This window comes from Clarias gariepinus, chromosome 28 (assembly GCF_024256425.1).
Source record: "Clarias gariepinus isolate MV-2021 ecotype Netherlands chromosome 28, CGAR_prim_01v2, whole genome shotgun sequence".
Classification (NCBI taxonomy): domain Eukaryota; kingdom Metazoa; phylum Chordata; class Actinopteri; order Siluriformes; family Clariidae; genus Clarias; species Clarias gariepinus.
In genome coordinates, this window is record NC_071127.1 from 19,865,399 (window position 1) to 19,893,084 (window position 27,686).

The 27,686-nt window shown below is 38.8% G+C and overlaps 2 protein-coding genes and 1 pseudogene across 2 annotated transcripts in view; 1 reads left to right on the forward strand and 2 right to left on the reverse strand.

The window, feature by feature from the left end:
• LOC128516161 (histone H2B-like) overlaps nucleotides 1–18,489 on the forward strand; it is a 153,807-nt pseudogene extending 135,318 nt beyond the window's left edge.
• Nucleotides 1–27,686, reverse strand: part of LOC128516134 (histone H3-like) — a 575,451-nt gene that overhangs the window by 1,384 nt on the left and 546,381 nt on the right. The window lies entirely within an intron of this gene.
• On the reverse strand, nucleotides 417–1,043 carry LOC128516136 (histone H1-like). The gene has a single exon (XM_053490443.1). It carries the CDS (start codon nucleotides 1,041–1,043, stop codon nucleotides 417–419), a length of 627 nt encoding a protein of 208 aa, XP_053346418.1.

Genomic DNA, 27,686 nt, shown 5'->3' on the forward strand with positions numbered 1-27,686 from the left:
TCAAATGTAATGTAAGAGATCATCCTCTAGCACTCTCTAATATATTCTAAACTGCTGCATTAACATTGGCTACGATCGTTGTGACAAACCAACCAATCATTTAACAAACCGTCAAATTCCGACTTCTCTCCAACCCCGCCCCGTGTCTCATCAAAAGATAACTCGTCTGTTGATGAGGTTTGATGCTTTTATTTTACACGCATTATTAAAAGCTTTTTGTACTTCTGTTTTACATGCATTTCAATATACTCTTTACACGACCAGACTAAAGTGTATACTTGGCAAAATCTTAAAATCATAAGATTCCTTAGATTCCATTTTTTTTTAAGTGAATTATTGCTCATTAAATGACAACGTGGGTGGCTCTTAAAAGAGCCGTTTGGGGATAAAATAAGTAAGAAATAAACTTAACATGTTTACTTCTTTTTAGGAGCTGCCTTTTTCGCCTTGGGCGCTTTAGGCTTGGCAGCTTTGGATGCTTTGGGTTTGGCAGTCTTGGGCTTGACTGCCTTCGCCTTCTTGGGGCTCTTCGCTGCCTTTTTAGGGGTCGCCGGCTTTTTCGCCTTCTTGGGGCTCTTGGTGACTTTCTTGGCGGCGGCGGCGGGCTTCTTCGCTTTCTTAGGAGACTTCTTGGCGGCGGCAGGTTTCTTGGCCGCTACCTTCTTGGGCTTCTTCGCCGCTGCGGGCTTTTTGGCGGCCGGCTTCTTCGCTTTGGGTGCGGTTTTCTTGGCTTCGGTCTGCTTCTTGTTCAGCTTGAAAGAGCCAGACGCGCCGGTGCCTTTGGTCTGAACCAAGACCGCTTTTTTCACCAGATTGTTGACGGCGAGCCTAACGCGGGACTTGTTCTTCTCCACATCGTATCCACCGGCAGTCAGAGCTTTCTTCAGGGCGGCAAGAGAGATGCCATTCCTTTCCTTGGACGCGGAAACCGCTTTGACGATCAGCTCGCCGACGCTAGGCCCGGCTTTCTTTGGCCGCGAAGCTGCTTTCTTCTTGGGCGCTTTGGCCGGCGCGGCGGCGGGCGCGGGAGCCACTTCTGCCATCTCTCTCTCTCAGGGATCTAAGTAAAATAAACGAGTGTAACGCTGAGCGCGCAGTAAAACACTGGAACCTCCCTCCCCTCTGATCTTAAAGCACACATGAGAACGGTATAGACTCAACCAGGCAGTCGCTGAATGACTGCGCTTCCGTCACACGATAGCGAGTGTGTTTTCTCCGGACATTTCTCTGCGAATATCCGAGTCCTGACTGCAGATCTCAAGCGTTCAAGCACACGTTTAGTGAGAAAGGCCTTTCCTCTTTCTTCCGAGGCCTGACACGGTCAGTTAGACAGCCGCACTCTCGCGCAGTAGCCATAAACGTGCGCCGCGCGCCTGCAGCTCGAGCCGGGGGACTGCGCATTTCGTGCGTGTCGTGTGTAAAAACCGGACAAAAACAGGTCGCACCGCTGTAAGAACTCTGGTCCGAACTGAAGGCGAGTCCTGTCAGTGAGCTCGATGTGTGAGCACTGGCCGAGCGCTGTGTGTGGGATATGAAACGGAGCTTGTTTTGGCCTGTGTAAAGCACAGCTCAGGGACACAGGTTGAGAGAGCGAGGGTTTACAAGCCTGTTGATGAATTTGTTTTTTGGTACGGAGTTAGGAAATATAAAATTAAACTAAAAAAAAATCCTGATGGTTCTCTGATGAAAATTCCCAGTTCTATTGCAATGGGCCCTTATAATGGAAAAATATCTTATCCTGGACAGACTCAAAGCTGTTTCATATGCAATGCACATATGGCAATTTCAGGCACAAGGGCAAGGGCTGTACCAATAAAAAAAGTGTGTAATCTTTGTCAGACAGAAGGTCACACTTTCTTTTAGTGCCCAAACTCGTACAGTAATAAACTCAAATCAAGACAACAACAGGCAGGTGAACCCAGCACTGTCCAAATCGCTCAGGTTCAATCAACAGCAGGAAAGAAAACCAAGCAAGGAAATCAAGTAGCAAACAGCTGGGAAGAAACAAGACACGACGACGAGGAAGCCTCCTCTTCTGAAAGCAGCTCCACCAGTGGTGATGACAGCGACAGCGACTCTGACTTATCGGATAGCGACAGCAACCGCTCAGATGCTTCCGGAAGACATCAGGATGCACAGCCAGGAGGAGAAACACAGGAGAGGAACACACACAGACCTGACAAGGCAACCAAAATCAACCCAAGTAAAACACCTGAGACTGCGGTCAAGCTTAAGGGCAACAACGCTGTAACAAAACATGGAAAAGAGACGGAGATGTCAACGTCAACACTGGACATGAGGCAAGATCTAGGAATGAACAACAAATCAGCAAAAAACGACACAGAGACTAAAAAGAGGATTTTTGCATCACCAGATCAAGAAAACAGCGAAAAATCCAAGATGAGAAAGAAAAGGGTAAATGATCACTGACCTCTTCTCCATTGGATTAAATGTCATTGGATTTGATAATCGCTACCTGCAATGTAAGAGAAATTCAATCCAAGGCTAATCGATTAAAAAAATTAAAAACTCTTTGTCAAGAAAAATTTGATATCTTATGTATACAAGAAACTAGATTAACATTGTTTTCAGATGTTAGAGAGACAAAAGAATTGTGGGACTCCTTCTTTTCAATTGGGGAAAATAAGGCAGACGGTATAGCAATATTATTTTATAAAAACAAGATTAAAACTATTAAAAGCCGAGAAATTAATCCAGGTAGACTCATGTTTATAGATGTCTTTTATTGTGGTCGGAAAGTTTAAATAATTAATCTGTATACAGCGCAAGACACGGTTAGGAAAATCCAATTATTTAGAAAACTTAAAATGTTATTATGTGACGGTTTCCCGATAGTAATCTGTGGTGACTTTAACACTATTACTGACGAAAATGATAGGATTTCAAATAAATTGTTTAAAATTAGGAGAGAAGGGCCCTTCTTAAGAACCATGATGAATGAACACCAATGCTGGACACTTTTAGAATTTTATTTCCAATGAAGACTGACTTTTACAAGATTTGATGTTAACTGCAAAACCCGAATTGACAGAATCTACATTAGCAACAATTTTGGAGTAAAGTATTATAAGACTAAATTGTTATTTGACTCAGACCATCTAACTGTTATGTGTGGACTTTATTTTAAAAATGTTCCAAAAGTTAGTTATTGGAAGTTAAATGTGCAAATGTTAAAAAGCTTTTCTTTCATCCTAGATACAAAAAACGAAATAAATAGAATACAATCTCTAGATGTACTAACAATAAATAATTGTGAACTATGGAAAGTTAAAACAAGTAAAGGCCTTCTTAAAATATAAAAGTCATACGTATAACAAAGAAAAAATGATAAATATAATGGTATCATGAATGAATATATTGAGTTAAAAAAAAAGCCTACCGAAATAAAATCGAAGAAAACACTTTAAATAACCTTAAAAAAGAGATCGAATCTTATCATAATGAAACCTTGTTCAATATTCAGGTGCACGCAGGAACAAACACAGAAGAACTTTTAAATTCAAACAAAAGTATATCATTATACAATAGAAGAAAATAATCTAAGTTTATACACCCTAAAGAATGCTGGGTTAAAAACAACCCAGATTGGTTGGGTAACAGCTGCTGGGTAACTATTGGACTAACTAAATGCTGGTTTAATTTAACTGGGTTAAATTGCAGAACAAAACTATCCAGCCCTGGTTCCGTTTTAACGTACAAACACTGTCTATGACTTTTCAAGTAGGCCTTGCTATTTCATAGCAACCTTACAAAAAGTCCTATACAGGTGCACACTGCTTTGGATAGTTAATGTCAAAAATATAAAATGCCTTGAAGCACACGTCAACCACCCAAAGTAGTGTGCATTGCTCCAGAGCCTGTTCCACCAGAATGACGAATGCCTGAGAGCAGCGCTGGTCATTATCTCCCAACGTCAGGATGTACAGTAGGGGTACGGCCTTGACCCTTCAGTCTGCTTGAGGTATTCCACCATGTTGGTGCCAACCTTAGAAAGGAAAGCAAAAAAAGTTAAAAATTGTTTGAATAACAAAGATTAAACTAAATAAGACAATCAATTTAATGTGTAATAGGATTTATATTAAATAAAAAAATGACAAAGCTATGGTATAGGTAACATGAAACAAAAACATGGAGTCAGCTACTACCAAAAATAAAATAAGCAAAATAAGCATGGCTTTTGGGATAAAGCTCATATATATATATATATATATATATATATATATATATATATATATATATATTTTTTTTTTTTTTTTTTTTTTTTGTCAGACTAGTTGATCTTGTGGTCTGTGTTGATTTTAAGCTAATTGCCGAGGAGATGCATTGTCATAACTGGTGTCATACTGGCACATTACAATCACTCAAATATTAATACTTCCATCTAGTAGTTATCTGTACAGCTGACTGATAGTTAATTCTGAGTCACAAGCAACTTTGGTTCAGTCATATTTACATACTACTTGCCAAAGGGGGAAAGGTGTAAAATATTGTTATAACTCGGGAGAAACGCGGGCGACTTTTGACCGAGGAGTAAATAGTGAAAAACGTGAGGTTAGCAGGTGTGTATATTTGTGAGAGGGTCAGTGTTTTGTAACACTCCAGCATTTTATTGTCTCAAACAGTGAGATTAATAAAGTTCTAATGTTAACTAAATGCTAGCGTCATGCTAATACTACAGTTACAGTTTCGTCACCCTGCAAACATTCTACAGAGAGATAAAAAGCTCAGACATCTTATCCGTTTCTTTCACACACAGGTGGGGTTCTTTGGCTAACTATAGCAGCTATTGTCAGCTAAATTATCTTACCTCAGACCAGCCTGAAAGTTTGAGTGTAACCTTAACACGGTACCAGTAATAAATCTCACATATAGTAATAATATTTCATTCATATGTGACTTAGGTGAGTGAACATGTGTATACAGACCTTGTATTTAACGTCATTTTCCCTTAAATGAACCGTCATCAGCGGTGTGGGAGCTCAAGAGAGACACGAAGCTCTGACTGACAGCCGCTGAATCCACCGGTGAACTTTGGGGGAGGAGCCAATCAAACTTCAACCCAGCAGCTGGGTTACACAAAAACTACCCAACTCTCTGTAAATACCCCCCAAAAATGACCCAACAGAGGCAACCCGGCGCTTGGGTAGAAAAAACAACCCAGCGTTTTTTAGAGTGTAGGATTAATTAAGGCAGAAGACGGAACGGTGGTAAATCAACCCGAAGAAATTAGGAAAACAATCCGTCAACTATGTTTAAATATGTACAAAGAAATCGAAATTGATGATAACCTGTTAAAAACCTTCTTAAATGATCAAGGTCAAATAACTACGTTTTCAAAAAATATAGATCAAGAAGTCGAAGAGAGCGAAGTCAACACAGCAATTCAGCAATAAAATTAAAAAAAAAAAACACAAGGGAAAGACGGTCTTTCTCTAGAATTTTATAACACATTTTCTTTAGACATATCTAAACTGTTAACTAAGGCTTTCAATGAGGGCATTAACAAAGGTTTCATGTATGACTCTTTTATGATGGAATATTATCTTTACAAAAATGGAGACACACAAGACATTAATAATTGGAGACACTTAACTCTAATGAATGTAGACTATAAAATATTTGCAAAAATAATCATGAATCATATGACTGAAATATTAGATTTAATTATTTCCAAAGAGCAAACATGTGCAATTAAAGGTAGACTCATGTGGGACAATTTAAACACCTTAAGAGAACTTGTGTATGAGAAACACGAAGCCGGTTTTTACGTGGTGGCTTTGGATCAAAGAAAAACTTTTGATCTTATATCTAGAAAATATTTATGGGAAGTTTTAAGAATGTATAATTTCTCTGAACACTTTATAATGGTTATATACATGGCTGGACTGGCCATAGGGCATACCGGGCATTTGCCCGGTGGGCCGATGGTGATTTTCGTCTTTTGTGGGCCGGCCGCCCATATTTATTTTTTTTTTTTTTGTAACGTTATAAACTATTAAAGGTGGCGGATTGGCCAATTTGTCATGATCGACTCTGGGCTGGACCAATTACAGCCGAGGAGGTCAGATGCACCCGCCCCCTTGCAACGGCTCAACAATCACATATCATTGCTGAACAAAAATGGAGAACAAAAAACGCAAAGCAGCAGGAGGAGCCGAAAAAATTAGCGCCAAAAAGAAACTAGCCCTTCAGGCAGATGCTGCCAAATGTGCTAAAATATCACAGTTGTTTGGTGGCTATAGTGGAGCTTCCACTTCAGTAAAATTAGCAAGTGATGGAGGCCAGCAGCCGCAGGTTGAAGAGGGAAAGGGGAGGCAGGAGGAGGAGAGACCCGAGGCGGCAGGAGGAGGAGAGACCCGAGGCGGCAGGAGGAGGAGAGACCCGAGGCGGCCGCCGGTCCAAGTGGCAGAACTGAACCTGAGGTAGCCTAAGTAAAACCAAGTAAAACCATTAAAAAAAACTTATAAACCAAGTAGGTGTAGCTTATTTTCGTTGTGCTTGCTAACTTTTTACAGTCAGTTACAATAACTCCTACTGTGTACTAGTTAGCATGATGACAGAGTTTCTATGCTGGTGCTATGATGTTACTGAGAGTGAATTATTGATAAGGTTAGTTAGTATGGGTTGCCAAACGTAAAAAATGTAATCGTCCCGTATTCAGAGAAAATATTACGCGTTACGTATTGAGGTGGAAAGGAACGCGATTTGTCCTGTATTTTAGCTAGAATGAAAAAACAAACAAAAAAAAAAAAAAAAACCCACAAAGCTGGAGTTATCCTGTGTCTTTACGCTGCAGCTGCCTCGGCTTCTCTCATTCTCTCCCCCTCCTTCTCCTGTTGATCAGCTGATCGGTTTATCAGCTGTTTGCTGGAGCCACAGCCATAAAAGCTGCTAGTCATGATCGGTTTGGATATGTGAGAGAGAAACATAAAGGTGAAACCAGGAGATGTCCTTATTGAATCATCAGAGTTGAACAGGTGATGGAGAAACAGGTTTATCTTTTAGGTGACATGAATGAGTTAAAGGGAAGTTATGAACTGTTTCTGAGAGACAAATAACACCAGGATCCTTTTCTACATAGCTGACAGCTGGTAACTGTGCAGGGGCGGGTCTAGCAAAGTTTTGCCAGGGGGCCAGGTAGGGCATTAACAAGGAAAGGGGGGCACAAAGACATACTTTTCTTTCTTATTCTCATTCTTCTTAAATGTCTAGCTTTTAAATAATTATCTGAATCTTACAACCAAAGTGGTCATTTCATGTTAAATGTATAGAAATCCATTATCATTTATAGTAAATATTAAGTCTAAAAATATTAAGTCTCTGTAAGCCCAGTAAGCTTACCATCTGTGCAGTCTGAAATTATGTCGAAGAAAGATGTTGAATCTATTTAATTATTGTAGAAAAATAATTAATTTCTGTGCATTTGTGTTACGATTTAGCTGGTTGTGGCAGCCCAGGTCTCTGACACTCCAGCGATCGTGATCTCTGTGTTTTGTTGTGTTGTCAGTTCTTGTGCCATGTACTGTGTGTAAAATGGCATCAAAAATTCAATTAAGTGTTATTCTTTCTCAACTTTCTTTCTCTGTCTCCTTTCACTTTTTAAAGGTTGCCATGTTTAAAAAAAATATTTTGTGCTGCCATGCTGTTTGTTGATGTGGTAAATAAATAGTTTATGAAAATATCACTAAATCTCTAATTTATTCATTTTAATACTCATTAATGATCATGTCTCACCTCTAGTCTTCTGTCTTAATTTCAGGTTTCCATCATGTGTTGTAGATAGTTTAGGAGGTTAACTCGACTAAGCAGTCTTTTGTTTTCCGCTAAGTACTGTTTAGAATACCAGAATAGGGAGGATGGTGTAGGTTTAAGTTTATTAGATTGATACATATATACCAACAGGACAGTGTACATCGCTGTCAGAACAGCGTTTGTTTTCATTCAAAGGCTTTATGGCTTTGCCAATAATACCTAGTGGGCCGGTCTCTAGTCAAAATGCCCGGGCCGATTTTTTGTCCCAGTCCAGCCCTGGTTATATATAAATGGTTCAATGTTTGTATGCACAATCTAATATGCAAGTCAAGTCAATGGTCATCTGACAGAGTCTTTTACAATAAGGAGAGGTGTTAAACAAGGATGTCCCCTGAGTGCAGCCCTTTATGTTCTGGCAATAAGTCCCTTAATTCATAAAATTCAAAGTGACAAGCGACTTGAAGGAGTAAGATTAGGGGAGAACAGAATTGTAATATCTGCTTATGCAGACGACATTACAGTTTTTATTAAATCAAAACATGACCTAGAAATAATACTCGAGCATTTTAAATCGTACGAAAAAGTCTCGGGAGCGTCACTAAATATGAATAAAACTGAATGTGTCTGGATCAGAAATCCTACAAAGAAATGTAATGTCCAAATTCCAGAGACTCAACACTTAAAAGTTTTGGGTGTTTACATTGACAACGAGGGATGTGTTGAACATAATTGGGCTAAAAAAGAAAATGTAATTAAGGAAGAATTAGATAAATGGAAAATGCGGAACTTAAGGTACAAAGTGCGAATTAATATTATCAAAACCTTCATATTATCTAAAATAATGTTTTTAACATGTATCTTTCCACCACCAGATAAATGGATAAAAAAACTTAACAAAATATGCTGCAACTTCATCTGGGACACAACCAGAGAAGTCACTAAACGAACATTGTTATTTAAGAACAGAGATCTAGGCGGATTAGGTGCCATCGATTTCGGCATCAAAACCAAAATCTCTGCTATTAAAATAATCTCGAGCGGGATCAACAGAAACGCGAAATGGATCGGAAACATCACCAATTGGAAACAAAAAAAAGGCCGCCTCAGAACTGCAGTACCCTACTATAAACTTATATTTTCGGATTTTACACATAAATATCGAGATTTAAACATCGATTGGATAAATGACTCTAATAAAAAAATCTTTACTTTAATTAATGACCAAATCCATGGACAAACAAGCATTTAAAAACCTTGAAATCGACCAAAATGCTGAATGCATAAAAAACTTACAAAATGAAAACCTCTCTGAGAACATTCGAGACACATCCTGGCTGGTGGCTGTAAGAAGACTCCCAGTAAGAGCAGTAGTCAAATGGAGCTGTTTTGTTAAGACGACCACGTGTCCCATGCCAGGATGTGAAGAGATTGAAACGCTTAAACTTTTCCTCCTCGAATGTTATCGCTCTAAGGAAGTGTGGGACAAAATAAGTGACATTGGTGTAAAAATTGAAATTAATATGAAATCAGTGTTTTATGGCATTTTTAATGAAAAATTCAATCAAAAAGAACATGATGTTTTCTGGTATATAATATGTGTAACAAAATCAAAACTTTGGAAAACACGCTCTAGGATGACCATTGATCAACAATTTGTGTTTAGTTAAAAAGTTGTTAAAAGTATTCAAATACATCTGAAAAAACAAAGGACTATAAACAAAACATTGGGGGATTCTGTTATGTGGGATGCACTCTCCTTATAGATGTGGACTCTATGAAATATAACAATTGTTAAATTTCGTTTGCAAATTTATTTATTTATTTATTTATTTATTACTATTATTATTATTATTATTATTATTAATTATAATAATAATATTTGTCAATATTATTTCTTATTATTACCCTTCGACCTATTTGTTTTCTGAATCAAATTATCGTTGTGGATATTGAAATGTAATGTGACTGTCATTGTAATCATTTATAATCATTATATGCCTTTTCTCAATAAAAAAGAAAAAATTTAAAAAGAGAGAGCGAGTGTGTGTGTCAGGTGTGGGAGGAGGTTTTCTTTGTTTTTTAGTTAGTGAGCACCCATCTAAGAAATGTCCCTCACTATTCCATCCTATGATCACATGGTGGACCTTCAGGTAGCAAAGTGATTGACTGTTGCAGGTGACTGTGTACTGTTTATCACATATTTTTAATTTCTTGTCGACATATTAAACTTGACATCAAACTACAATCAAAATTTGATGAAAATGATCAAATATACATGTGAATACTAAATGTACTTACAGTGTTATTCTTTCCAGTGAGGCTGATGGTGGTGATTTCTCTGGTTATATTGACCAATTTCTCACATTTTCCCCAAATGACAGAGTGGACAGAGTTGCCATCTAGAAGGCAACTTTTAGATTGTTGCTGCTGTTGATTGCATTTAAACTGTGATGATCTGTGATTTTGTATAAGAATTCTTTTTTTGTAGCCTCACTATTATTTCCCATTAAAACCCACACATACTGTATCTTGTTTAAACGACTTTCCATTTATCATCCCTTGAAAAGATGCAGGCTACAAATAGCAAATAAAAAATATAAAAGTTGGGAAATATTTATTTACAAAAATATTTACAACAATTTATAATATTAATTTCATTAAGAAAAGGTAAAGAAGTAAGTGTGTACACTTTTCAGACAATGTCATGTGAAGTTGTTAATAAACATTCGCATTTGTTATCTTTTAAAGAGTACATTTATAAGGAAGGTGTGTCCCACAACAGAGTCTTTAAGTGATTAGTTTATTGTCTTTTTGATTTAAATAATTAATTAAAAGGTCAAAGATCATTCTAGAGCATGTTTTTCAAAGTTGGATTTAGTTACACATATAATGTACCAGATAAGATCATTATACACCTTTTTTTTTTCCCCACACTACTTTAGATTAATAACATTCGAGAAGAAAATGTTCAAGCGTTTTATCCTCTTCGCATCCATGGGCCACTTGGTCGTCTTAACAAAGGAACTTCATTTGACTACTGCTTTTACTGGGAGTCTTCTTACAGCCACCAGCGAGGATGTGTCTTGAATGTTTTCTCAAAGAGGTTTTATTTAAATGTTTTTTTTTTTTTTGTAGGTTTTTTACGCACTCAACATTTTGGTCAGTTTCAAAGTTTTGAAAAGTTTTTGTTTGTCTTTGGACTTGGTCATTAATTAAAGAAACTGTTTCCTCATTTGTATGATTTATCCAGTCATTGTTAAAGTCTGTGTATTTATAAGCAAAATCTGAAAACATAAGAGACTTTTTTTTTTTTTACATTTTAATAATAAAATAAATAGAATAAAAAAAAAAAAAAAAGAATTCTAAACTTGCCCTACGTTACAAGATCATAATTTACAAACTCTCAACCCTATTGTATTTGAGCACTTTGGGGTGAAGAACCTTGTTCAACAGTGGCGACGTCCTGATCAGCAGTCCAACACCTTAGTGCTCAGATACAGTTGGGCGTCAAGCTGGCAACCTGACCCTATAAATCACTGGCACAGAAACAATGGATTTATACCTGTTGCCCAATGTGCCGAGTGGCATGTAGAAGAAACTAGCCATTTAGTAACCCTATTACAATAAATGAAATGATCTCAGCTGTCTCATAGTTTACAAATGTGAAAAGCCCTTGACCTGATGTGTTACCTTGTCTAAAGAGGTTATAATAAATGTATGTTTTGAATGCCATCTTGTGGCCGAGTTTAGTAAGTGACTGTTTCCTTAACTCACTTGTCTCTAAGGCTCTAACATTTAGGTTAGTTATATCAGTAAAGGAAAATAATCTAAGGCAATTCTACTACTACTGCTACTACTACTATTAATAATAATAATAATAATAATAATAATAATAATAACAAATAAATAAATAAATATAATTTCCATGCAGCAGTGTCAGCAGAGATTTGTCACTGTTGTGATGTCATTTTACATCATGTTCTTAATATTCTGTTATTAGCTATGCAAATTATTAGCCAAAAAAAGTGTTTAAGGTTTAAAAGTTTTTAACTTTTTTTGAGAAATGTTCTATAAAAATTCCATACATTAATGATTTTTCATCTATATTTCTAGTCAATCCAATTGAATTCATCTTGTGCCATATCTCAGCTGAGTGGTGACAGTGTATTAGTAAGTGTTCAATAGTCTCATCATCATAACAGTTTTCAACAGGACATTTGTTTTGGACGTAACATTACAATTCCATTTAACAACACAGCTGCACAGCCAAACGACCAACACTGATAAGCCACCACACATCCCTCATGGTCTCACTGATGTTCTTTGTTTGCAATTTTTTTATGTGCTCTAGACTTTCATTTGTCATGAGATTTTTTTCGGCGACGCTGTACAGGTTAAGCAGTATAGAGAATGAATGACTGAATTATAACTTTCCCTGGACTGGGTTGAAAGTGTACACAGATGTTTGTGGTGATCGGCTGAACAGGAGCCTTAGCTGCATATGCCGTAAAGGTATAGTGGACTTAAAAAAAGGTTAGAAAAGGTACCTGAAGGCCACAGATATGCTCTAAATCCCTGCTTTGTTTCTGTGATCTGTGTCAGTGTTTACCCTTACTTTTTTTTTTTTTTTTATTAGAAATAATAATGACAATTATTATTATTATAATTATTAATACAATAAGAATAATTATAATAATAAATAAATAAACAAAAATTAACAATTGTTATAGTTCATAGAGTCCACATCTATAAGGAGAGTGCATCCCACATAACGGAATCCCCCAATGTTTTGTTTATAGTCCTTTGTTTTTTCAGATGTATTTGAATACTTTTAACAACTTTTTCACTAGACACAAATTGTTGATCAATGGTCATCCTAGAGCGTGTTTTCCAAAGTTTTGACTTTGTTACACATATTATATACCAGAAAACATCACGTTCTTTTTTATTGTATTTTCCATTAAAAATGCCATAAAACACTGATTTCATATTAATTTCAATTTTTACACCAATGTCACTTATTTTGTCCCACACTTCCTTAGAGCGATAACATTCGAGGAGAAAATGTTCAAGCGTTTCAATCTCTTCACATCCTGGCATGGGACACGTGGTCGTCTTAACAAAACAGCTCCATTTGACTACTGCTCTTACTGGGAGTCTTCTTACAGCCACCAGCCAGGATGTGTCTCGAATGTTCTCAGAGAGGTTTTTATTTTGTAAGTTTTTTATGCATTCAGCATTTTGGTCAATTTCAAGATTTTTAAATGCTATTGTTTGTCCATGGATTTGGTCATTAATTAAAGTAAAGATTTTTTTATTAGAATCATTTATCCAATCGATGTTTAAATCTCGATATTTATATGTAAAATCCGAAAATATAAGTTTATAGTAGGGTACTGCAGTTCTGAGGCAGCCTTTTTTTTGTTTCCAATTGGTGATGTTTCCGATCCATTTCGCGTTTCTGTTGATCCCGCTCGAGATTATTTTAATAGCAGAGATTTTGGTTTTGATGCCGAAATCGATGGCACCTAATCCGCCTAGATCTCTGTTCTTAAATAACAATGTTCGTTTAGTGACTTCTCTGGTCGTGTCCCAGATGAAGTTACAGCATATTTTGTTAAGTTTTTTTATCCATTTATCTGGTGGTGGAAAGATACATGTTAAAAACATTATTTTAGATAATATTGTGGCGTGGGTGGGGTTTGACAGACGACCATCATGCTTTGCGGGAGGGGTTATGATGTGTTCACCGTGTTGGGGAAAGGTGTTTGGGGTAGTGGCTTCGGCCAGGTTGTGTGTGAGTGTGTGGGTAGATGTCTGTTTAGTGACTGTGAATTGTGCTGTTGCTCAATAAAGTACTCCCAGCCATTTGCATTGAGCAGCCAGGAAGCTTACTTGTCTCTCCAAGTTCTGCTTAGCGGTAAAAACGCTACAATATGAAGGTTTTGATAATATTAATTCGCACTTTGTAACTTTAGTTCCGCATTTTCCATTTATCTAATTCTTCCTTAATTACATTTTCTTTTTTAGCCCAATTATGTTCAACACATCCTTCGTTGTCAATGTAAACTCCCAAAACTTTTAAGTGTTGAGTCTCTGGAATTTGGACATTAAATTTCTTGGTAGGATTTCCGATCCATACACATTCAGTTTTATTCATATTTAGTGACGCTCCCGAGACTTTTTCGTACGATTTAAAATGCTCGAGTATTATTTCTAGGTCATGTTTTGATTTAATAAAAACTGTAATGTCGTCTGCATAAGCAGATATTACAATTCTGTTCTCCCCTAATCTTACTCCTTCAAGTCGCTTGTCACTTTGAATTTTATGAATTAATGGACTTATTGCCAGAACATAAAGGGCCGCACTCAGGGGACATCCTTGTTTAACACCTCTCCTTATTGTAAAAGACTCCGTCAGATGACCATTGACGTTGACTTGCATATTAGATTGTGCATACAAACATTGAACCATTTTTATAAAGTGTTCAGAGAAATTGTACATTCTTAATACTTCCCATAAATATTTTCTAGATATAAGATCAAAAGCTTTTCTTTGATCCAAAGCCTCCACGTAAAAACCGGCTTCGTGTTTCTCATACACAAGTTCTCTTAAGGTGTTTAAATTGTCCCACATGAGTCTACCTTTAATTGCACACGTTTGCTCTTTGGAAATAATTAAATCTAATATTTCAGTCATACGATTCATGATTATTTTTGCTAAAATTTTATAGTCTACATTCATTAGAGTTAAGTGTCTCCAATTATTAATGTCTTGTGTGTCTCCATTTTTATATAGTAAAGATAATATTCCATCATAAAAGGAGTCATACATGAAACCTTTGTTAATGCCCTCATTGAAAGCCTTAGTTAACAGTTTAGATATGTCTGAAGAAAATGTGTTATAGAATTCTAGAGGAAGACCGTCTTTCCCTGGTGATTTTTTTAAATTTAATTGCTGAATTGCTGTGTTGACTTCGCTCTCTTCGACTTCTTGATCTATATTTTTTTAAAACGTAGTTGTTTGACTTTGATCATTTAAGAAGGTTTTTAGCAGGTTATCATCAATTTCGATTTCTTTGTACATATTTAAACATAGTTGACGGATTGTTTTTCTAATTTCTTCGGGTTGATTTACCACCGTTCCGTCTTCTGCCTTAATTAATCCTATAAACTTAGATTTTCTTCTATTGTATAATGATATACTTTTGTTTGAATTTAAAAGTTCTTCTGTGTTTGTTCCTGCGTGCACCTGAATATTGAACAAGGTTTCATTATGATAAGATTCAATCTCTTTTTTAAGGTTATTTAAAGTGTTTTCTTCGATTTCATTTCGGTAGGCTTTTGTTTTTAACTCAATATATTCATTCATGATACCATTATATTCATCATTTTTTTCTTTGTTATACGTACGACTTTTATATTTTAAGAAAGCCTTTAATTGTTTTTTTAAAACTTCCCATAGTTCACAGTTATTTATTGTGAGTACATCTAGATTGTATTCTATTTATTTCGTTTTTTGTATCTAGGATCAAAGAAAGGCTTTTTAACATTTGCACATTTAACTTACAATAACTAACTCTTGGAACATTTTTAAAATAAAGTCCACACATAACAGTTAGATGGTCTGAGTCAATTAACAATTTAGTCTTAAAATACTTTACTCCAAAATTGTTGCTAATGTAGATTCTGTCAATCCGGGTTTTGCAATTAACATCAAATCTTGTAAAGTCAGTCTTCATTGGAAATAAAATTCTGTGTCCAGGCATTGGTGTTCATTCATCATGGTTCTTAAGAAGATCCCTTCTCTCCTAATTTTACACAATTTATCTGAAATCCTATCATTTTCATCAGTAATAGTGTTAAAGTCACCACAGATTACTATCGGGAAACCGACACATAATAACATTTTAAGTTTTCTAAATAATTGGATTTTCCTAACCGTGTCTTGTGCTGTATACAGATTAATTATTCTAATTTTCCTACCACAATAAAAGACATCCATGAACATGAGTCTACCTGGAATTATCTCTCGGCTTTTAATAGTTTTAATCTTGTTGTTATAAAATAATATTGCTATACCGTCTGCCTTATTTTCCCCAATTGAGAAGAAGGAGGGTCCTCTGTCCCACAATTCTTTTGTCTCTCTAACATCTGAAAACGTTGTTAATCTAGTTTCTTGTAAACATAAGATATCAAATTATTCTTGACAAAGAGTTTTTTATTTTTTTAAAACGATTAGCCTTGGATTGGATTCCTCTTACATTGGAGGTAGCGATTATCAAGTCCAATGACATTTAAATGGGAGAAGAGGTCAGTGATCATTTACCTTTGTCTTTCTCATCTTGGATTTTTCGCTGTTTCCTTCATCTGGTGATACAAGAATCCTCTTTTTAGTCTCCGTGTCGGTTTTTGCTGATTTGTTGTTCATTCCTAGATCTTGCCTCATGTCCGGTGTTGACGTTGCCATCTCCGTCTATTTTCCATGTTTTGTTACAGCATTGTTGCCCTTGCGCTTGACCGCAGTCTCACATGTTTTATTTGGGTTGATTTTGGTTGCCTCGTCAGGTCTGCGTGTGTTCCTTTCCTGTGTCTCGCCTCCTGGCTGTGCATCCTGATGTCTTCCGGAAGCATCTGAGTGGTTGCTGTCGCTCTCCGATGAGTCAGAGTCGCTGTCGCTGTCATCACCACTGGTGGAGCTGCTTCCAGAAGAGGAGGCTTCCTCATCGTCGTTAAGTTTTGTTTCTTCCCAGCTGTTTGCTACTTGATTTCCTTGCTTGGTTTTCTTTCCTGCTGTTGATTGAACCTGAGCGATTTGGACAGTGCTGGGTTCACCTGCCTGTTGTTGTCTTGATTTGAGTTTATTACTGTACGAGTTTGGGCACTGAAAGAAAGTGTGACCTTCTGTCTGACAAAGATTACACACTTCTCTATTGGTACAGCCCTTGCCCTTGTGCCCGAAATTGCCACATTTCCAGCACCTCGTCTCTCCGCAGTCTTTAGCTTGGTGGTCATGTGCATTGCATATGAAACAGCTTTGAGTCTGTCCAGGATAAGAAATTTTTCCATTATAAGGGCCCATTGCAATAGAACTGGGAATTTTCATCAGAGTACCATCAGGATTTTTTTTTAGTTTAATTTTATATTTCCTAACTCCGTACCAAAAACCAAATTCATCAACAGGCTTGTAGACAGGTTGTAAGATTTGACAAAACCGCAAGAGATATTGTTCAATATCAGCATCAGCTATTCTACCAGTCCAGAATTTTACAATGACATACTTGGTGTCAACTGGGGATGAAGAATTAATCTCCCAGTTTTCCCAGAAGCTATTGCCATTTGTATTGAAAAATTGATGTAAATTGTAAATGTAAATTTTACCCTTACACTACCCTTACACTAGGGTGACCAAGCGTCCTCTTTTGCCCGGACATGCCCACTTTTTATGTCCTGTCCGGGGCGTCCTAGCGGGTTTTTATAAATTCATAAAAATGTCTGGTTTTTCATAGAACCATTACGCGTGTACGTAAATTGACCTGCGTTTTGCACACAATACTAGGGTACTACTTTTTTGCGTGACTTAATTACCGGGAGGTTGCCTTGTGTGCAGGTCTGCGGCGTGCGCGCGAACACACGGACACAGACAGGGAGCAGTGCAGAGAGTGGAGCAGTATAGCAGAGAAAATGCCGAATCGTACAGAGAACGTCATCCGCGATGCCGTCACTTACACCGAGCATGCTAAGAGAAAGACCGTCACCGCCATGGATGTGGTGTACGGTCTGTATGGCTTCGGCGTTAAACGCTCTAACGGCTAACGACGTAAACACAATGGATCTTTTAAGAGCCACCCATTCTCCAGCAAAAGAGTTTTTATTTTTGTTTATGGGTAAAAAAAAAAAAAAAATTGGAAATATATTGAATGCTTCGGAAGGAAGAACTAGATGTTTATCGATTTCTGGTATTTAAAGTATAAATTGTGTTAACAAACCGAGCATTTAAAGTTTGTGGTACATACTACTTATAAATGTGGACGCTTTTTAAATTGTTTATTTACTAATTATATTTACATTCAATTATCTAATGGTTATTTTCTGGATAAAATTATTGTAAATATATGTTTCCATAAATAAAAAGAATAGAATGAATAAGTATTTAATTTCCTCTTCCCACGTGTCACGATTCTAAACTGGTGGGAAGAAACGCAAAGCGTAGCGAGGTCACTCGGAGGAGGAGTTTAGAAGATTCGACCAATCAAAATCTGTTCCTGGCTTGTGCTTAATTACAATGTAGCCTGTACATAGAGGGCCCTCGAGGCAGAGTTCCTCATTCGTTTTTTAGTTTCGTTGAGGAAAAGCAGCATCATGCCTGAGCCAGCCAAGACCGCGCCCAAGAAAGGCTCGAAGAAAGCCGTGACTAAGACCGCTGGCAAAGGAGGTAAGAAGCGCAGAAAGTCCAGGAAGGAGAGCAGGTTCACCCCGACACCGGCATTTCGTCCAAGGCGATGGGAATCATGAATTCGTTCGTCAACGACATTTTCGAGCGCATTGCCGGCGAGTCCTCGCGTCTGGCTCATTACAACAAACGCTCCACCATCACTTCCAGGGAGATCCAGACCGCCGTGCGCCTGTTGCTGCCCGGTGAGTTGGCCAAGCACGCCGTGTCCGAGGGCACCAAGGCCGTGACTAAATACACCAGCTCCAAGTAAAGCGCCTCACCGCCGCCATCAACACAACGGCTCTTTTAAGAGCCACCCATGTTGTCCCTTAAAGACCGACTCTCCCTCCCCGCTTCTGAACGTGTGTGGTGCAGAAATCGTTACTCATTTAAAATCTGGCTTTTACGATAGGTTTAAACTGCATAAAGCAGTGGTGGCTCCGTCGGTTAAGACTGTGTGTTACTGGGTTACGGTCACATTTGTCAGCTGTTGGATAACAATATTCTGTTTGAGGGAAAGAAGAGGATTATCCACAGGAAGACACTATTGCTGTCATTTTATGTATAAACCCTGTGTAGTAGCGATTGTTAGGTGTCGAGGCTTTTCAGCCGAAAATCTTACCAGAAGGTTAATTTCACGAAGCTTCATTTAAGAGCTCCATGTACTACCATCTAGTGGACAAATGTTTAACTAACGCTCATATTGCAAAGCAGCACAAACTACAGAATAATGTACATAAGTAATAGTGTTCATTATTGACGACTGTCAGTTATTTACACACACACACGCACACACACACATTGATGCAGCAGCTTTAGGAGTGATGTTTGGTCAGATCTCTGTTCTAAACATTGAATTCCAAAAAAACTGGATGTACACCTACAGTATGAAGCCATCCGAATGATTATTATTGGACTTGAGGAGACACTTGTTACTGACACATTGGGGAAAATAATCTTCAAAAGTAAACATCTTATGATGTAAAAGAATCAGTAAGATACTGATAAGCATCTTGTGGTCTCCAGGTATTTTATTGATCCTAAAGTTTTGGAAGAATATTTTTTTTTTATTACTGTCCAAATGTTTTAATTGTCTGAGTATTTTTAGGCCAACTTGTTTGATAGAAAAATAATCACTTAACAAACTACATCAATGGGAGACTTACCTTTTTGAGTCGATGGAAAGTCGGGTAAATGTGACCCAATTCCGATTTTTTGCTCATATGTGACATCGGATATGTTCTATGTCTGAGTAAACAGGAAAAAAAAAACGCATGCACTCCGATATTTCGAGATCGGTTTCAGGCCTCCTTCATATGTGGAAATAAAAAATATTGTAGCGTTTTTACGCCGGGAAGAATGCTGGAGAGACGAGTGAGCTTATTTGCTACCCAATGCAATGGCTGGGAGTACTTTATTAAGCACACAGCATGTAAGGCATGAGCAGCACCTTCACTCAGGAGCCTACATCCAATTCACCACTAGCTTGAACTGGAGCACATTTCACACGTCACACCCAACACACACACAACAGGGCCGAAGTCACTAACCCAAACACCTTTCCCCATCATGGTGAACACACCGACATTCCCGCAAAGCATGCTGGTCGTCAGCCGCCGCCCCGCCCACGCCACACTGCCCCCACCCGAGCTGTGACCGTCCCTGGTCACCATGAAGAACTCCATTTCGGAGGCGTGGAGGCGGTCGGCGCTGGCGGTGGGAACGCCCGGCCGAGAGCCCCCTCCTTCTCCTTCCGGAGGAACACACCCACACCTGCTCGCCAGCAGCAAAATCTCGCCCCTGGCTGTGAGTGTCCACGCCCATTCGCCCCATAGGTGCCCCCACCCGGAAGTCTTGCAGCGGTGCCCGCGAGCGCTGGGTGGGGCCCTTCTGCCTGGCGATAAGCGGTTCACAGTTCAGCCGTGACACCGGCGAGACCGGCGGAGCGACTGCGGGTGACGCTCTGGGTGACGCAGTAAGACGGCTGCATGCTGGCTTGGACGGCTGATCACCACCAGAGGGTCTGGAGGGCTGCACAGGGGAAACGTCCTGCGTCGAGGGTTCTACGTCGGCTACCGGGAGTTTGATTTCCCGGTGTGCTGCTAACCTGTCCGGCTGTGGTTTGGGTCCGAGCAACCTGGCTACCCCGAAGTTACCACGCAGAGTTCCGCTGGACAAGTTCAGCACCGCACCCCATCTATCCAAAATGTCCAACCCCAAAACGCAGTCCTCCTCGACGTCCCCCACAACGAACCCGTGGGAATAAGTTCGTCCACCCACCTGGACTCGCACTGTGCGACACGCCCTTACCTTCACGTAGCCCCCAGCAACGGTGCAGATGCTGAAGGCAGGATCAGGCCGTCCGCAAACACGCTTGCTTTGCCCCAGTACTCCAGAGCGCAGCAGCGAAACAGTGGAGCCGGTGTCAACGAGCGCCCGCAGTAAGACGCCATCCAGCACACAGTCGATGTAGAGCCCAGCGCGGCTTACCACGCGTCCTCCCGGCGCTAGTCTAGCGGCTGCTGGTGTACGCTGTCCCGTGCCTCGGCCTCGCCGCGAAACATCGGAGAGTTGCTCGTTGCCTAGCCGCGACGGGTAGCCCTGTCCCCGGCTAGGTTCACGAACCGAGCGCCACTGAGCTGCGGGCGGTCGCTCGGCTCTTCCGCCGTGATGTACCGCCGATATGGGCTCAGCGCGCTCGGCCTCGCGCAGCGGCAGGTCGCTTTGCCGGCTAACGGCGCGCGGAGCTGTCTCTTGCTCCGGCGCTTGCGCTGCGCCAGCCTCCGCCCCGAGATCCAGCGCCAGGATTTTCACCTCGCCGCTCCGCGTTGGTTGCCGTGGTGTGCTCGCTTTAGCGCCGTCGGGAAAGCGCTTCTTTTTCGCGAGTAGTCGCTCCGCTACTCGGCGGCCCGCTTGGATTTTCAATAGGTCTTCCGTTGTGCGCTCAAACCCGTGACTCTCCATCCCACTTCTGACACCAATGTAGCGTTTTTACGCCGGGAAGAATGCTGGAGAGACGAGTGAGCTTATTTGCTACCCAATGCAATGGCTGGGAATACTTTATTAAGCACACAGCATGTAAGGCATGAGCAGCACCTTCACTCAGGAGCCTACATCCAATTCACCACTAGCTTGAACTGGAGCACATTTCACACGTCACACCCAACACACACACAACAGGGCCGAAGTCACTAACCCAAACACCTTTCCCCATCATGGTGAACACACCGACATTCCCGCAAAGCATGCTGGTCGTCAGCCGCCGCCCCGCCCACGCCACAATATATAAATCAGATATGTGCTAATATGATTGGCGTGTAAACAGACAGATCGGATTTCCCGAGTCATTGTGTTCTGTACGTCATTAAAATTGCAACTTCTTCGCGGTTTAATGATGTAATGTTATTCTCTGGTGGAAGCGCGTGTAAAATTATAACATCGCAGGTGACATGGAAAAGGAAATCCCAAAAGCCCAAGTAAATGTTTATTTGGGATAAATAACATTAAGAAATCAGTATTTGGTGAATGAAGCATATGCGCAGGCTGCAATTATGCTGTTTTTTTTTTCATTCTCCTCCGTTTTAAAACCATGGAGATGTTTGCAAACTTTGCATATATCGCAGAGAGTCAAGCATACTTCACTTTCGTCTATCTTGGCTAGTGTGGAGCGCAAGAACCTCCCTTTCAGTATGCGCAATGTTTCAGATGGCATGGCAAGTGTAAACACGTGTATCGGATATTAGTCATAGTTGAAAGAACGTGTAAACAGACGGTCAAAAAAATCAGATATAGGCAACAAATCAGAATTGGGCATCAAGACCTGCAGTGTAAACGTAGCCTTAGACATGCCTAGTTGCTAACTAGACAATGTAAGTACGTGTAACTTTAAAATGAGACCAGGACCTTTAATAAAATAAAATAAAAAAAGTAGGCTCCACTTTAAGTAATATGGAGACATAAATAGTTAAGTTTCAATTTTAAAATGTTAAGTAGAACACAGGCAAAACAATGACTATGAAAATGATTAAATTAAGTAGAGTTTACTAGGATTTTTTTTTACATAAAGAAATTTAGATAGTTAATACAAAGACTCATCTTGCTTGAACAAAATAATCTGATGCAAAAAGTTATTTTATTTATTCATTTATTTAATTTATTAAAGTAGATCAGGCTGGATAGTTTTATCATTCCTCTTTGATTGTTATTATAAATAAATACATTAGAATACATTTTTGGTACAACTAGTACCAAAATAACCAATAACAAAAATACAAGTACCACACTTCATTTGTACAAAAAATTGTCGACAGTCCCTAAAATAGCGCTTCAGAATGTCAAACTCACTTCACCGCGGTAGATATCGCTCATTCCACAGGTGCGCGGGATTCGCGATCACGTGACCACTGCGCTTCTAGGCGCGTCTCTCTACAACACGCGTGAATGAAGATAAAAAGCCGATGCATTTAAACGGCACGTCGCAGTGGTGTGACGCAATAGTCCAAGTCTTCATGGACCTGCCGCGCACGCGCAGATTGACTGCCGAGGCCGAGGAGATGAGAGAGACTGTCTGAGACGTCAAGCAATTAGAAGAGGAGAAGAAAGTGCAACAATGTATGATTTAATGGATTTATTCGGGTTTCTTTCGGCGGGTTTCCCTCTGCTTGCGCTGCTGTGTGTGAGCGGAGTTACAGCGACCGCGGCAGGCATTTATTATTACTGTACTTATTCTAATGAGGAGCACACACCTCTCACAGAAGGTACACCACCTCTCTCTCTCTCTCTCTCTCAGGTCATAATTGGCATAAAGGGTAAACGAGATTATAAATAACACCGACCTTAATTTATAAACATACCGTATATAAATAGTATAAACATTAGGTTTAAAAGAAAAACATAGTAAGTAAACAATAAACAGCAACAAAAACAATATTAACAACAATAACAGCAACTATCAGTTGTAATTATTATCTGAACAATGGTGATATTGAATTGTAGTTAGTTAGAATTAGGGATAGGGTGTGTATCTCATTGTCTCTCAGGCGCTCACACTCAGACACTATTGCCAAAAGTATTCACTCACCCCTCCAAATCATTAAATTCAGGTGTTTCAATCACTTCCACAGTTACAGGTGTATAAACTCAAGCATCTATGCATGCAGGCCGCTTCTACGTTTGTGAAGGACTGAGCCACTGTGCCTCCTGGTGTTTTCATTACAATAGAATTTTACTGCTCTATTTTGTATAGCTATAATCAGTGGGATTCAACCTTATTCTACCCTGCATGTGTTGAGTTCTTTGAACTTCGTTTTTGTTATTGTAAGTGAGAAAAGGCCTTTTCCTCGCATGCCTCCCGTACCAAAAAGCTTGTTGTCATGTAGATAACGTCTGATGGTTGTTATGGAGACTATGTGACCCAAAGATGCCACTCTTTCATCCAGTGTACTAACAGTGAGCTTTGATTTTATTTTTTATTTTTTTCCACTTCTCTTACTATCCTCCTCACTGTGTGTGCTGGTAAGATAAACTCGAGTCCTTGTCCAGCCTTCTTTGTTACTGTTTCAGTTACTTAAATTTTTTAAATGATTCCTCTGACTGGAGATATGGGCAAGGTTAGGCAAATGGCTATTTTCTTGTAGACATTGCCTGACTTATGAAGGTCGACGCACATCTGCCTTACTTGAATGGAGTGTTCTCTTGTCCTTCCCATGTTGAAGAGTGGATAATAGAAATGGGCCTCTGTGTCACGTCATATTATTGTGTAACAGGTGATTTATTTATTGCAATAAAAACTAAATATATATATATATATATATATATATATATATATATATATATATTTTATTTACTTGAGTTAAGTTCAATTTTTCTACAGTTGCAGTGTGAGATTATGCTTCTGCAATAAAAAATAATTATATATTAGAAGTCTAAAGACACATCCTAACCAGAGGTGCCAATAATTGTGGAGGGCGCTGTAAGTTGGGGATATCAACACTCAGGTCCAGATGTCAGAAACAATAATAAAAAAAATAATCAGTTTTTCTATGTTTTCTAGTTTATTATGGATTACTTTTTGATCTGTTGTAAGATTTTATTTGGAGGTTGCTTTAAGAAGTGATTCAAAATAGGTTCTCCATATTGTTTGATCTTTTATGGATTTGTCCTGTCAGTGTGTCAGATGTGGGCTGTTCCATTTTCCCCAAAATTGATTATTATTGATGGATTCTTTAATGTCTCCTTCACTGTCTGACGGTAGTGCTGTTGTTTTTTTCTTAGAAAGCATCTGTTTTATAATTTTTCAGTGTTTTTTGGTTGGATAGTTCAAACATTGTCTAACCTGCTATTTTGCAGACTCACAAACTCCATTAAACCATTTTCAGTGTTGGATCTTCATTTATGATTTTTGTTTTGTTCCACTGCATTAAAAAGTTCAGATACACTTGTTAGGAGTCCATTACTGATTAAGGTTGACATAAAGGTTAAGAATTTAACCTTTAACCATAAAGGTTGGCATAAAGGTTTTAGTCGTTTGTAGTCTTCTTGTGTTAATTTGTTGCTTGTGCAATATCATCTTTTTACCAAATTATGACTCCAGCAGAACTTACAGAGAGTGATGTCATGTTTAAAAAATAGTATATATAAAGATACTTTCTCTTCTTTGGAGAGAAGTCATTGTTCCAGTGTGAATCACTATAATTTGGAGGTTATGTAGTTTGGATTGGAGTCGCAAATTTTTGGTCAGTGCACTCCATGTGTGAGGAACTGCTCTCTTTACATCTTTTCTTTCTGTGATTTTAAAATAACAGAAATTCCATTTCCATTTCTGATAAAATTCACCCCATCCCCAACGCTGACTCCGCCCCTAACATCTGCCCAGGAGAAGTACAACAGCCACAGATCAGCTCACCACCACTGACACCAAAAAAGAGCTCTCTTTTTCTCCTCAGTTTAATTGTGGTGGAGACGTCCACTACAAAACTCATCACCAAATGCAAAACATGTAGTCAGACGCTGGGCCCCGCAACGCAGAATAATGAAGGATCGCCCTCCATGTATGAAGAATTCCTACCACACCATAAAGTATAGGCACATATTACCATTATGTAAAATAAATATATATCTCAACTTATGTATAAAACAAAATCAGATGAGTACACATAACGCAACACCCCCACTTGTCCTCATCATTTCAGTCCCATTCCCAAAAAAATATACTAAATATACTTTGTCAGCATGTCTGCAACCATGTCTTCTGATGGGCAGTACTCAATGCTTATTTTCTCTTTACTAAGTGCATCGCGGATGAAGTGATACTTTACACCTCTATGTTTATATCTCTGCCTTTTTAGTGGATTCCTAGTCAGTGATATAGCCCCCTGGTTTTTTAATTCAATTTTATTTTTATAGTGCTTTTAACAGTGGTCATTGTCTCAAAGCAGGTTCACAAAATGAAAGGAAAATTTATGTAAGTGTGTATGAGTGAAAAAAAAATGTGTTTAGATAGTAATGAGATTGTGAGGTTGTCCCTGATGAGCAAGCCGAGGGTCACGAGAGCAAAGCAAAAACTACCTAAAATGGCAATAGGAAGAAACCTTAAAAGGAACCATACTCAACAGGGAACCCATCCTCATTTGAGTGATAACGGATAACAGAAAATACAGTATATAATGACATGTGTTAGGCTGCTGGACGTTCAGTATAACAAAAGTTGTTCTCGTTATTATGAAGCCCAATTCAGCGCAGGGATGAGTCAGCTCAGCAGATGCAGAGGAGAGAGGGAGGATCTGGATCACTAGAAGCTCAGGAGCAGCATGTGAAGATCGCAAAACTTCCCAGAATATCAAAATCTTAATGTGAGAAGGCTATATCCCCTGTAGATTTTGATATTTTGGGAACTACCAGAAGTCCGGAGTTTTGCAATCTCAAGGAGCGTGGTGGATTGTAACGTTACAGAAGACTGGTTAGGTATGCGGGAGCTAAACCATTTAGAGCCTTGTATGTAAGTAATACTATTTTGTAATTAATTCTATACTGAACAGATGGCCAGTGCAGGGATGATAATATTGGGGTTATATGATCATATTTTCTTGATCTAGTGAGAACCCTGGCGGCTGCATTTTGGACTAACTGAAGCTTGTTTATTGAGGATGCAGGACAACCACCTAGTAATGCATTACAATAGTCCAGTCTGGAGGTCATAAATGTATGAACCAGCTTTTCTGCATCAGATACGGATAGAATGTTCCTTAGCTTAGCAATATTTCTAAAGTGGAAAAAGGCTGTTTTTGTAATATTGGAAATATGATTTTCAAAGGACAAGTTACTGTCTAATATTACGCCCAGGTCTTCTACTGTCAAGCTGGTATTAATAGTACATCCTTTTAAACGCAGGCTGAATTGTGAAATCTGTTGTGTACTGGTTTTTGGGCCAAAAAGTAGTATCTCTGTCTTATCTGAATAAGAAAATTATCGGTCATTCAATCTTTTATATCCTGAACACACTGAGTAGACAATTTGGGTATTTCGTCTGGTTTTGTTGAGATGTATAACTGGGTATCATCAGCATAACAAGGGAAACTAATCCCATGACCTCTAATGATGTTACTCGAGGTAAGCATGTATATGGAGAACAGCAGAGGTCCTAAAACTGACCCTTGTGTGACCCAATATTTTACTGGCATTACACCAGACAGTTCTCCATTCAGATCTACAAAATGGTATCGATCAGACAGGTATGATCTAAACCATTTTAATGCCTGTCCCTGAATACGTACTGTATGTGATTTTGTAAATCTGAAATATTCTGATCTACAGTGTTGAATGCAGCACTAAGATCAAGTAAGACTAGTATTTGGATTTAGCCTCGGTCTGAAGCTAAAAGCATTTGTGATTTTAACTAGTGCAGTTTCTGTACTATGATGGGGCCTGAAACCTAACTGAAATTCTTTGAGGATGTTGTTTTCCTGTAAGAAAGCACATATTTGAGCTGACACCACCTTTTAATATCTGTAATTAATGTCTGTAATTAGCCGTGGTGATTAACAGCATCTCATGTTTCAATCCAGTCTAAAGCTCCACAGTTAGAATTTTAATGATTTACAGGTATAGGACAGGAAGAGCTGTACAGAGGTTGAACGTCTATTATTTTCTTCCTGATACCATAGATTATTTTTTTTCTTTTCATGAACGAAATTCATCAAATCTTTACTACTAAACTGTGATGGAGTACTCTTTTGCAGATGTTTTAGGATTTTTTAGTCTCGCCACTGTGCTAACTAAGAACCTGGGATTGTTTAGGTTTCTTGCTATCAGTCGGCTCAGATGCTCGGTCCTAGCAGCTTTTAGAGCCTGTCTATACCTGGACATACTGTCTTTATATGCGATTCTAAAAACTTCTAATTTAGTTTTTTTCCACTTTGACTCAAGGTTACGGGTTGCTCTCTTGAGCGTGTGCATATGACTGTTTAACCATGGTTATATA

Coding starts and splice junctions, on each gene's coding strand:
- LOC128516136 (XM_053490443.1), bottom strand. CDS start 1,043: ATGGCAGAAGTGGCTCCCGCGCCCGCCGCCGCGCCGGCCAAAGCGCCC.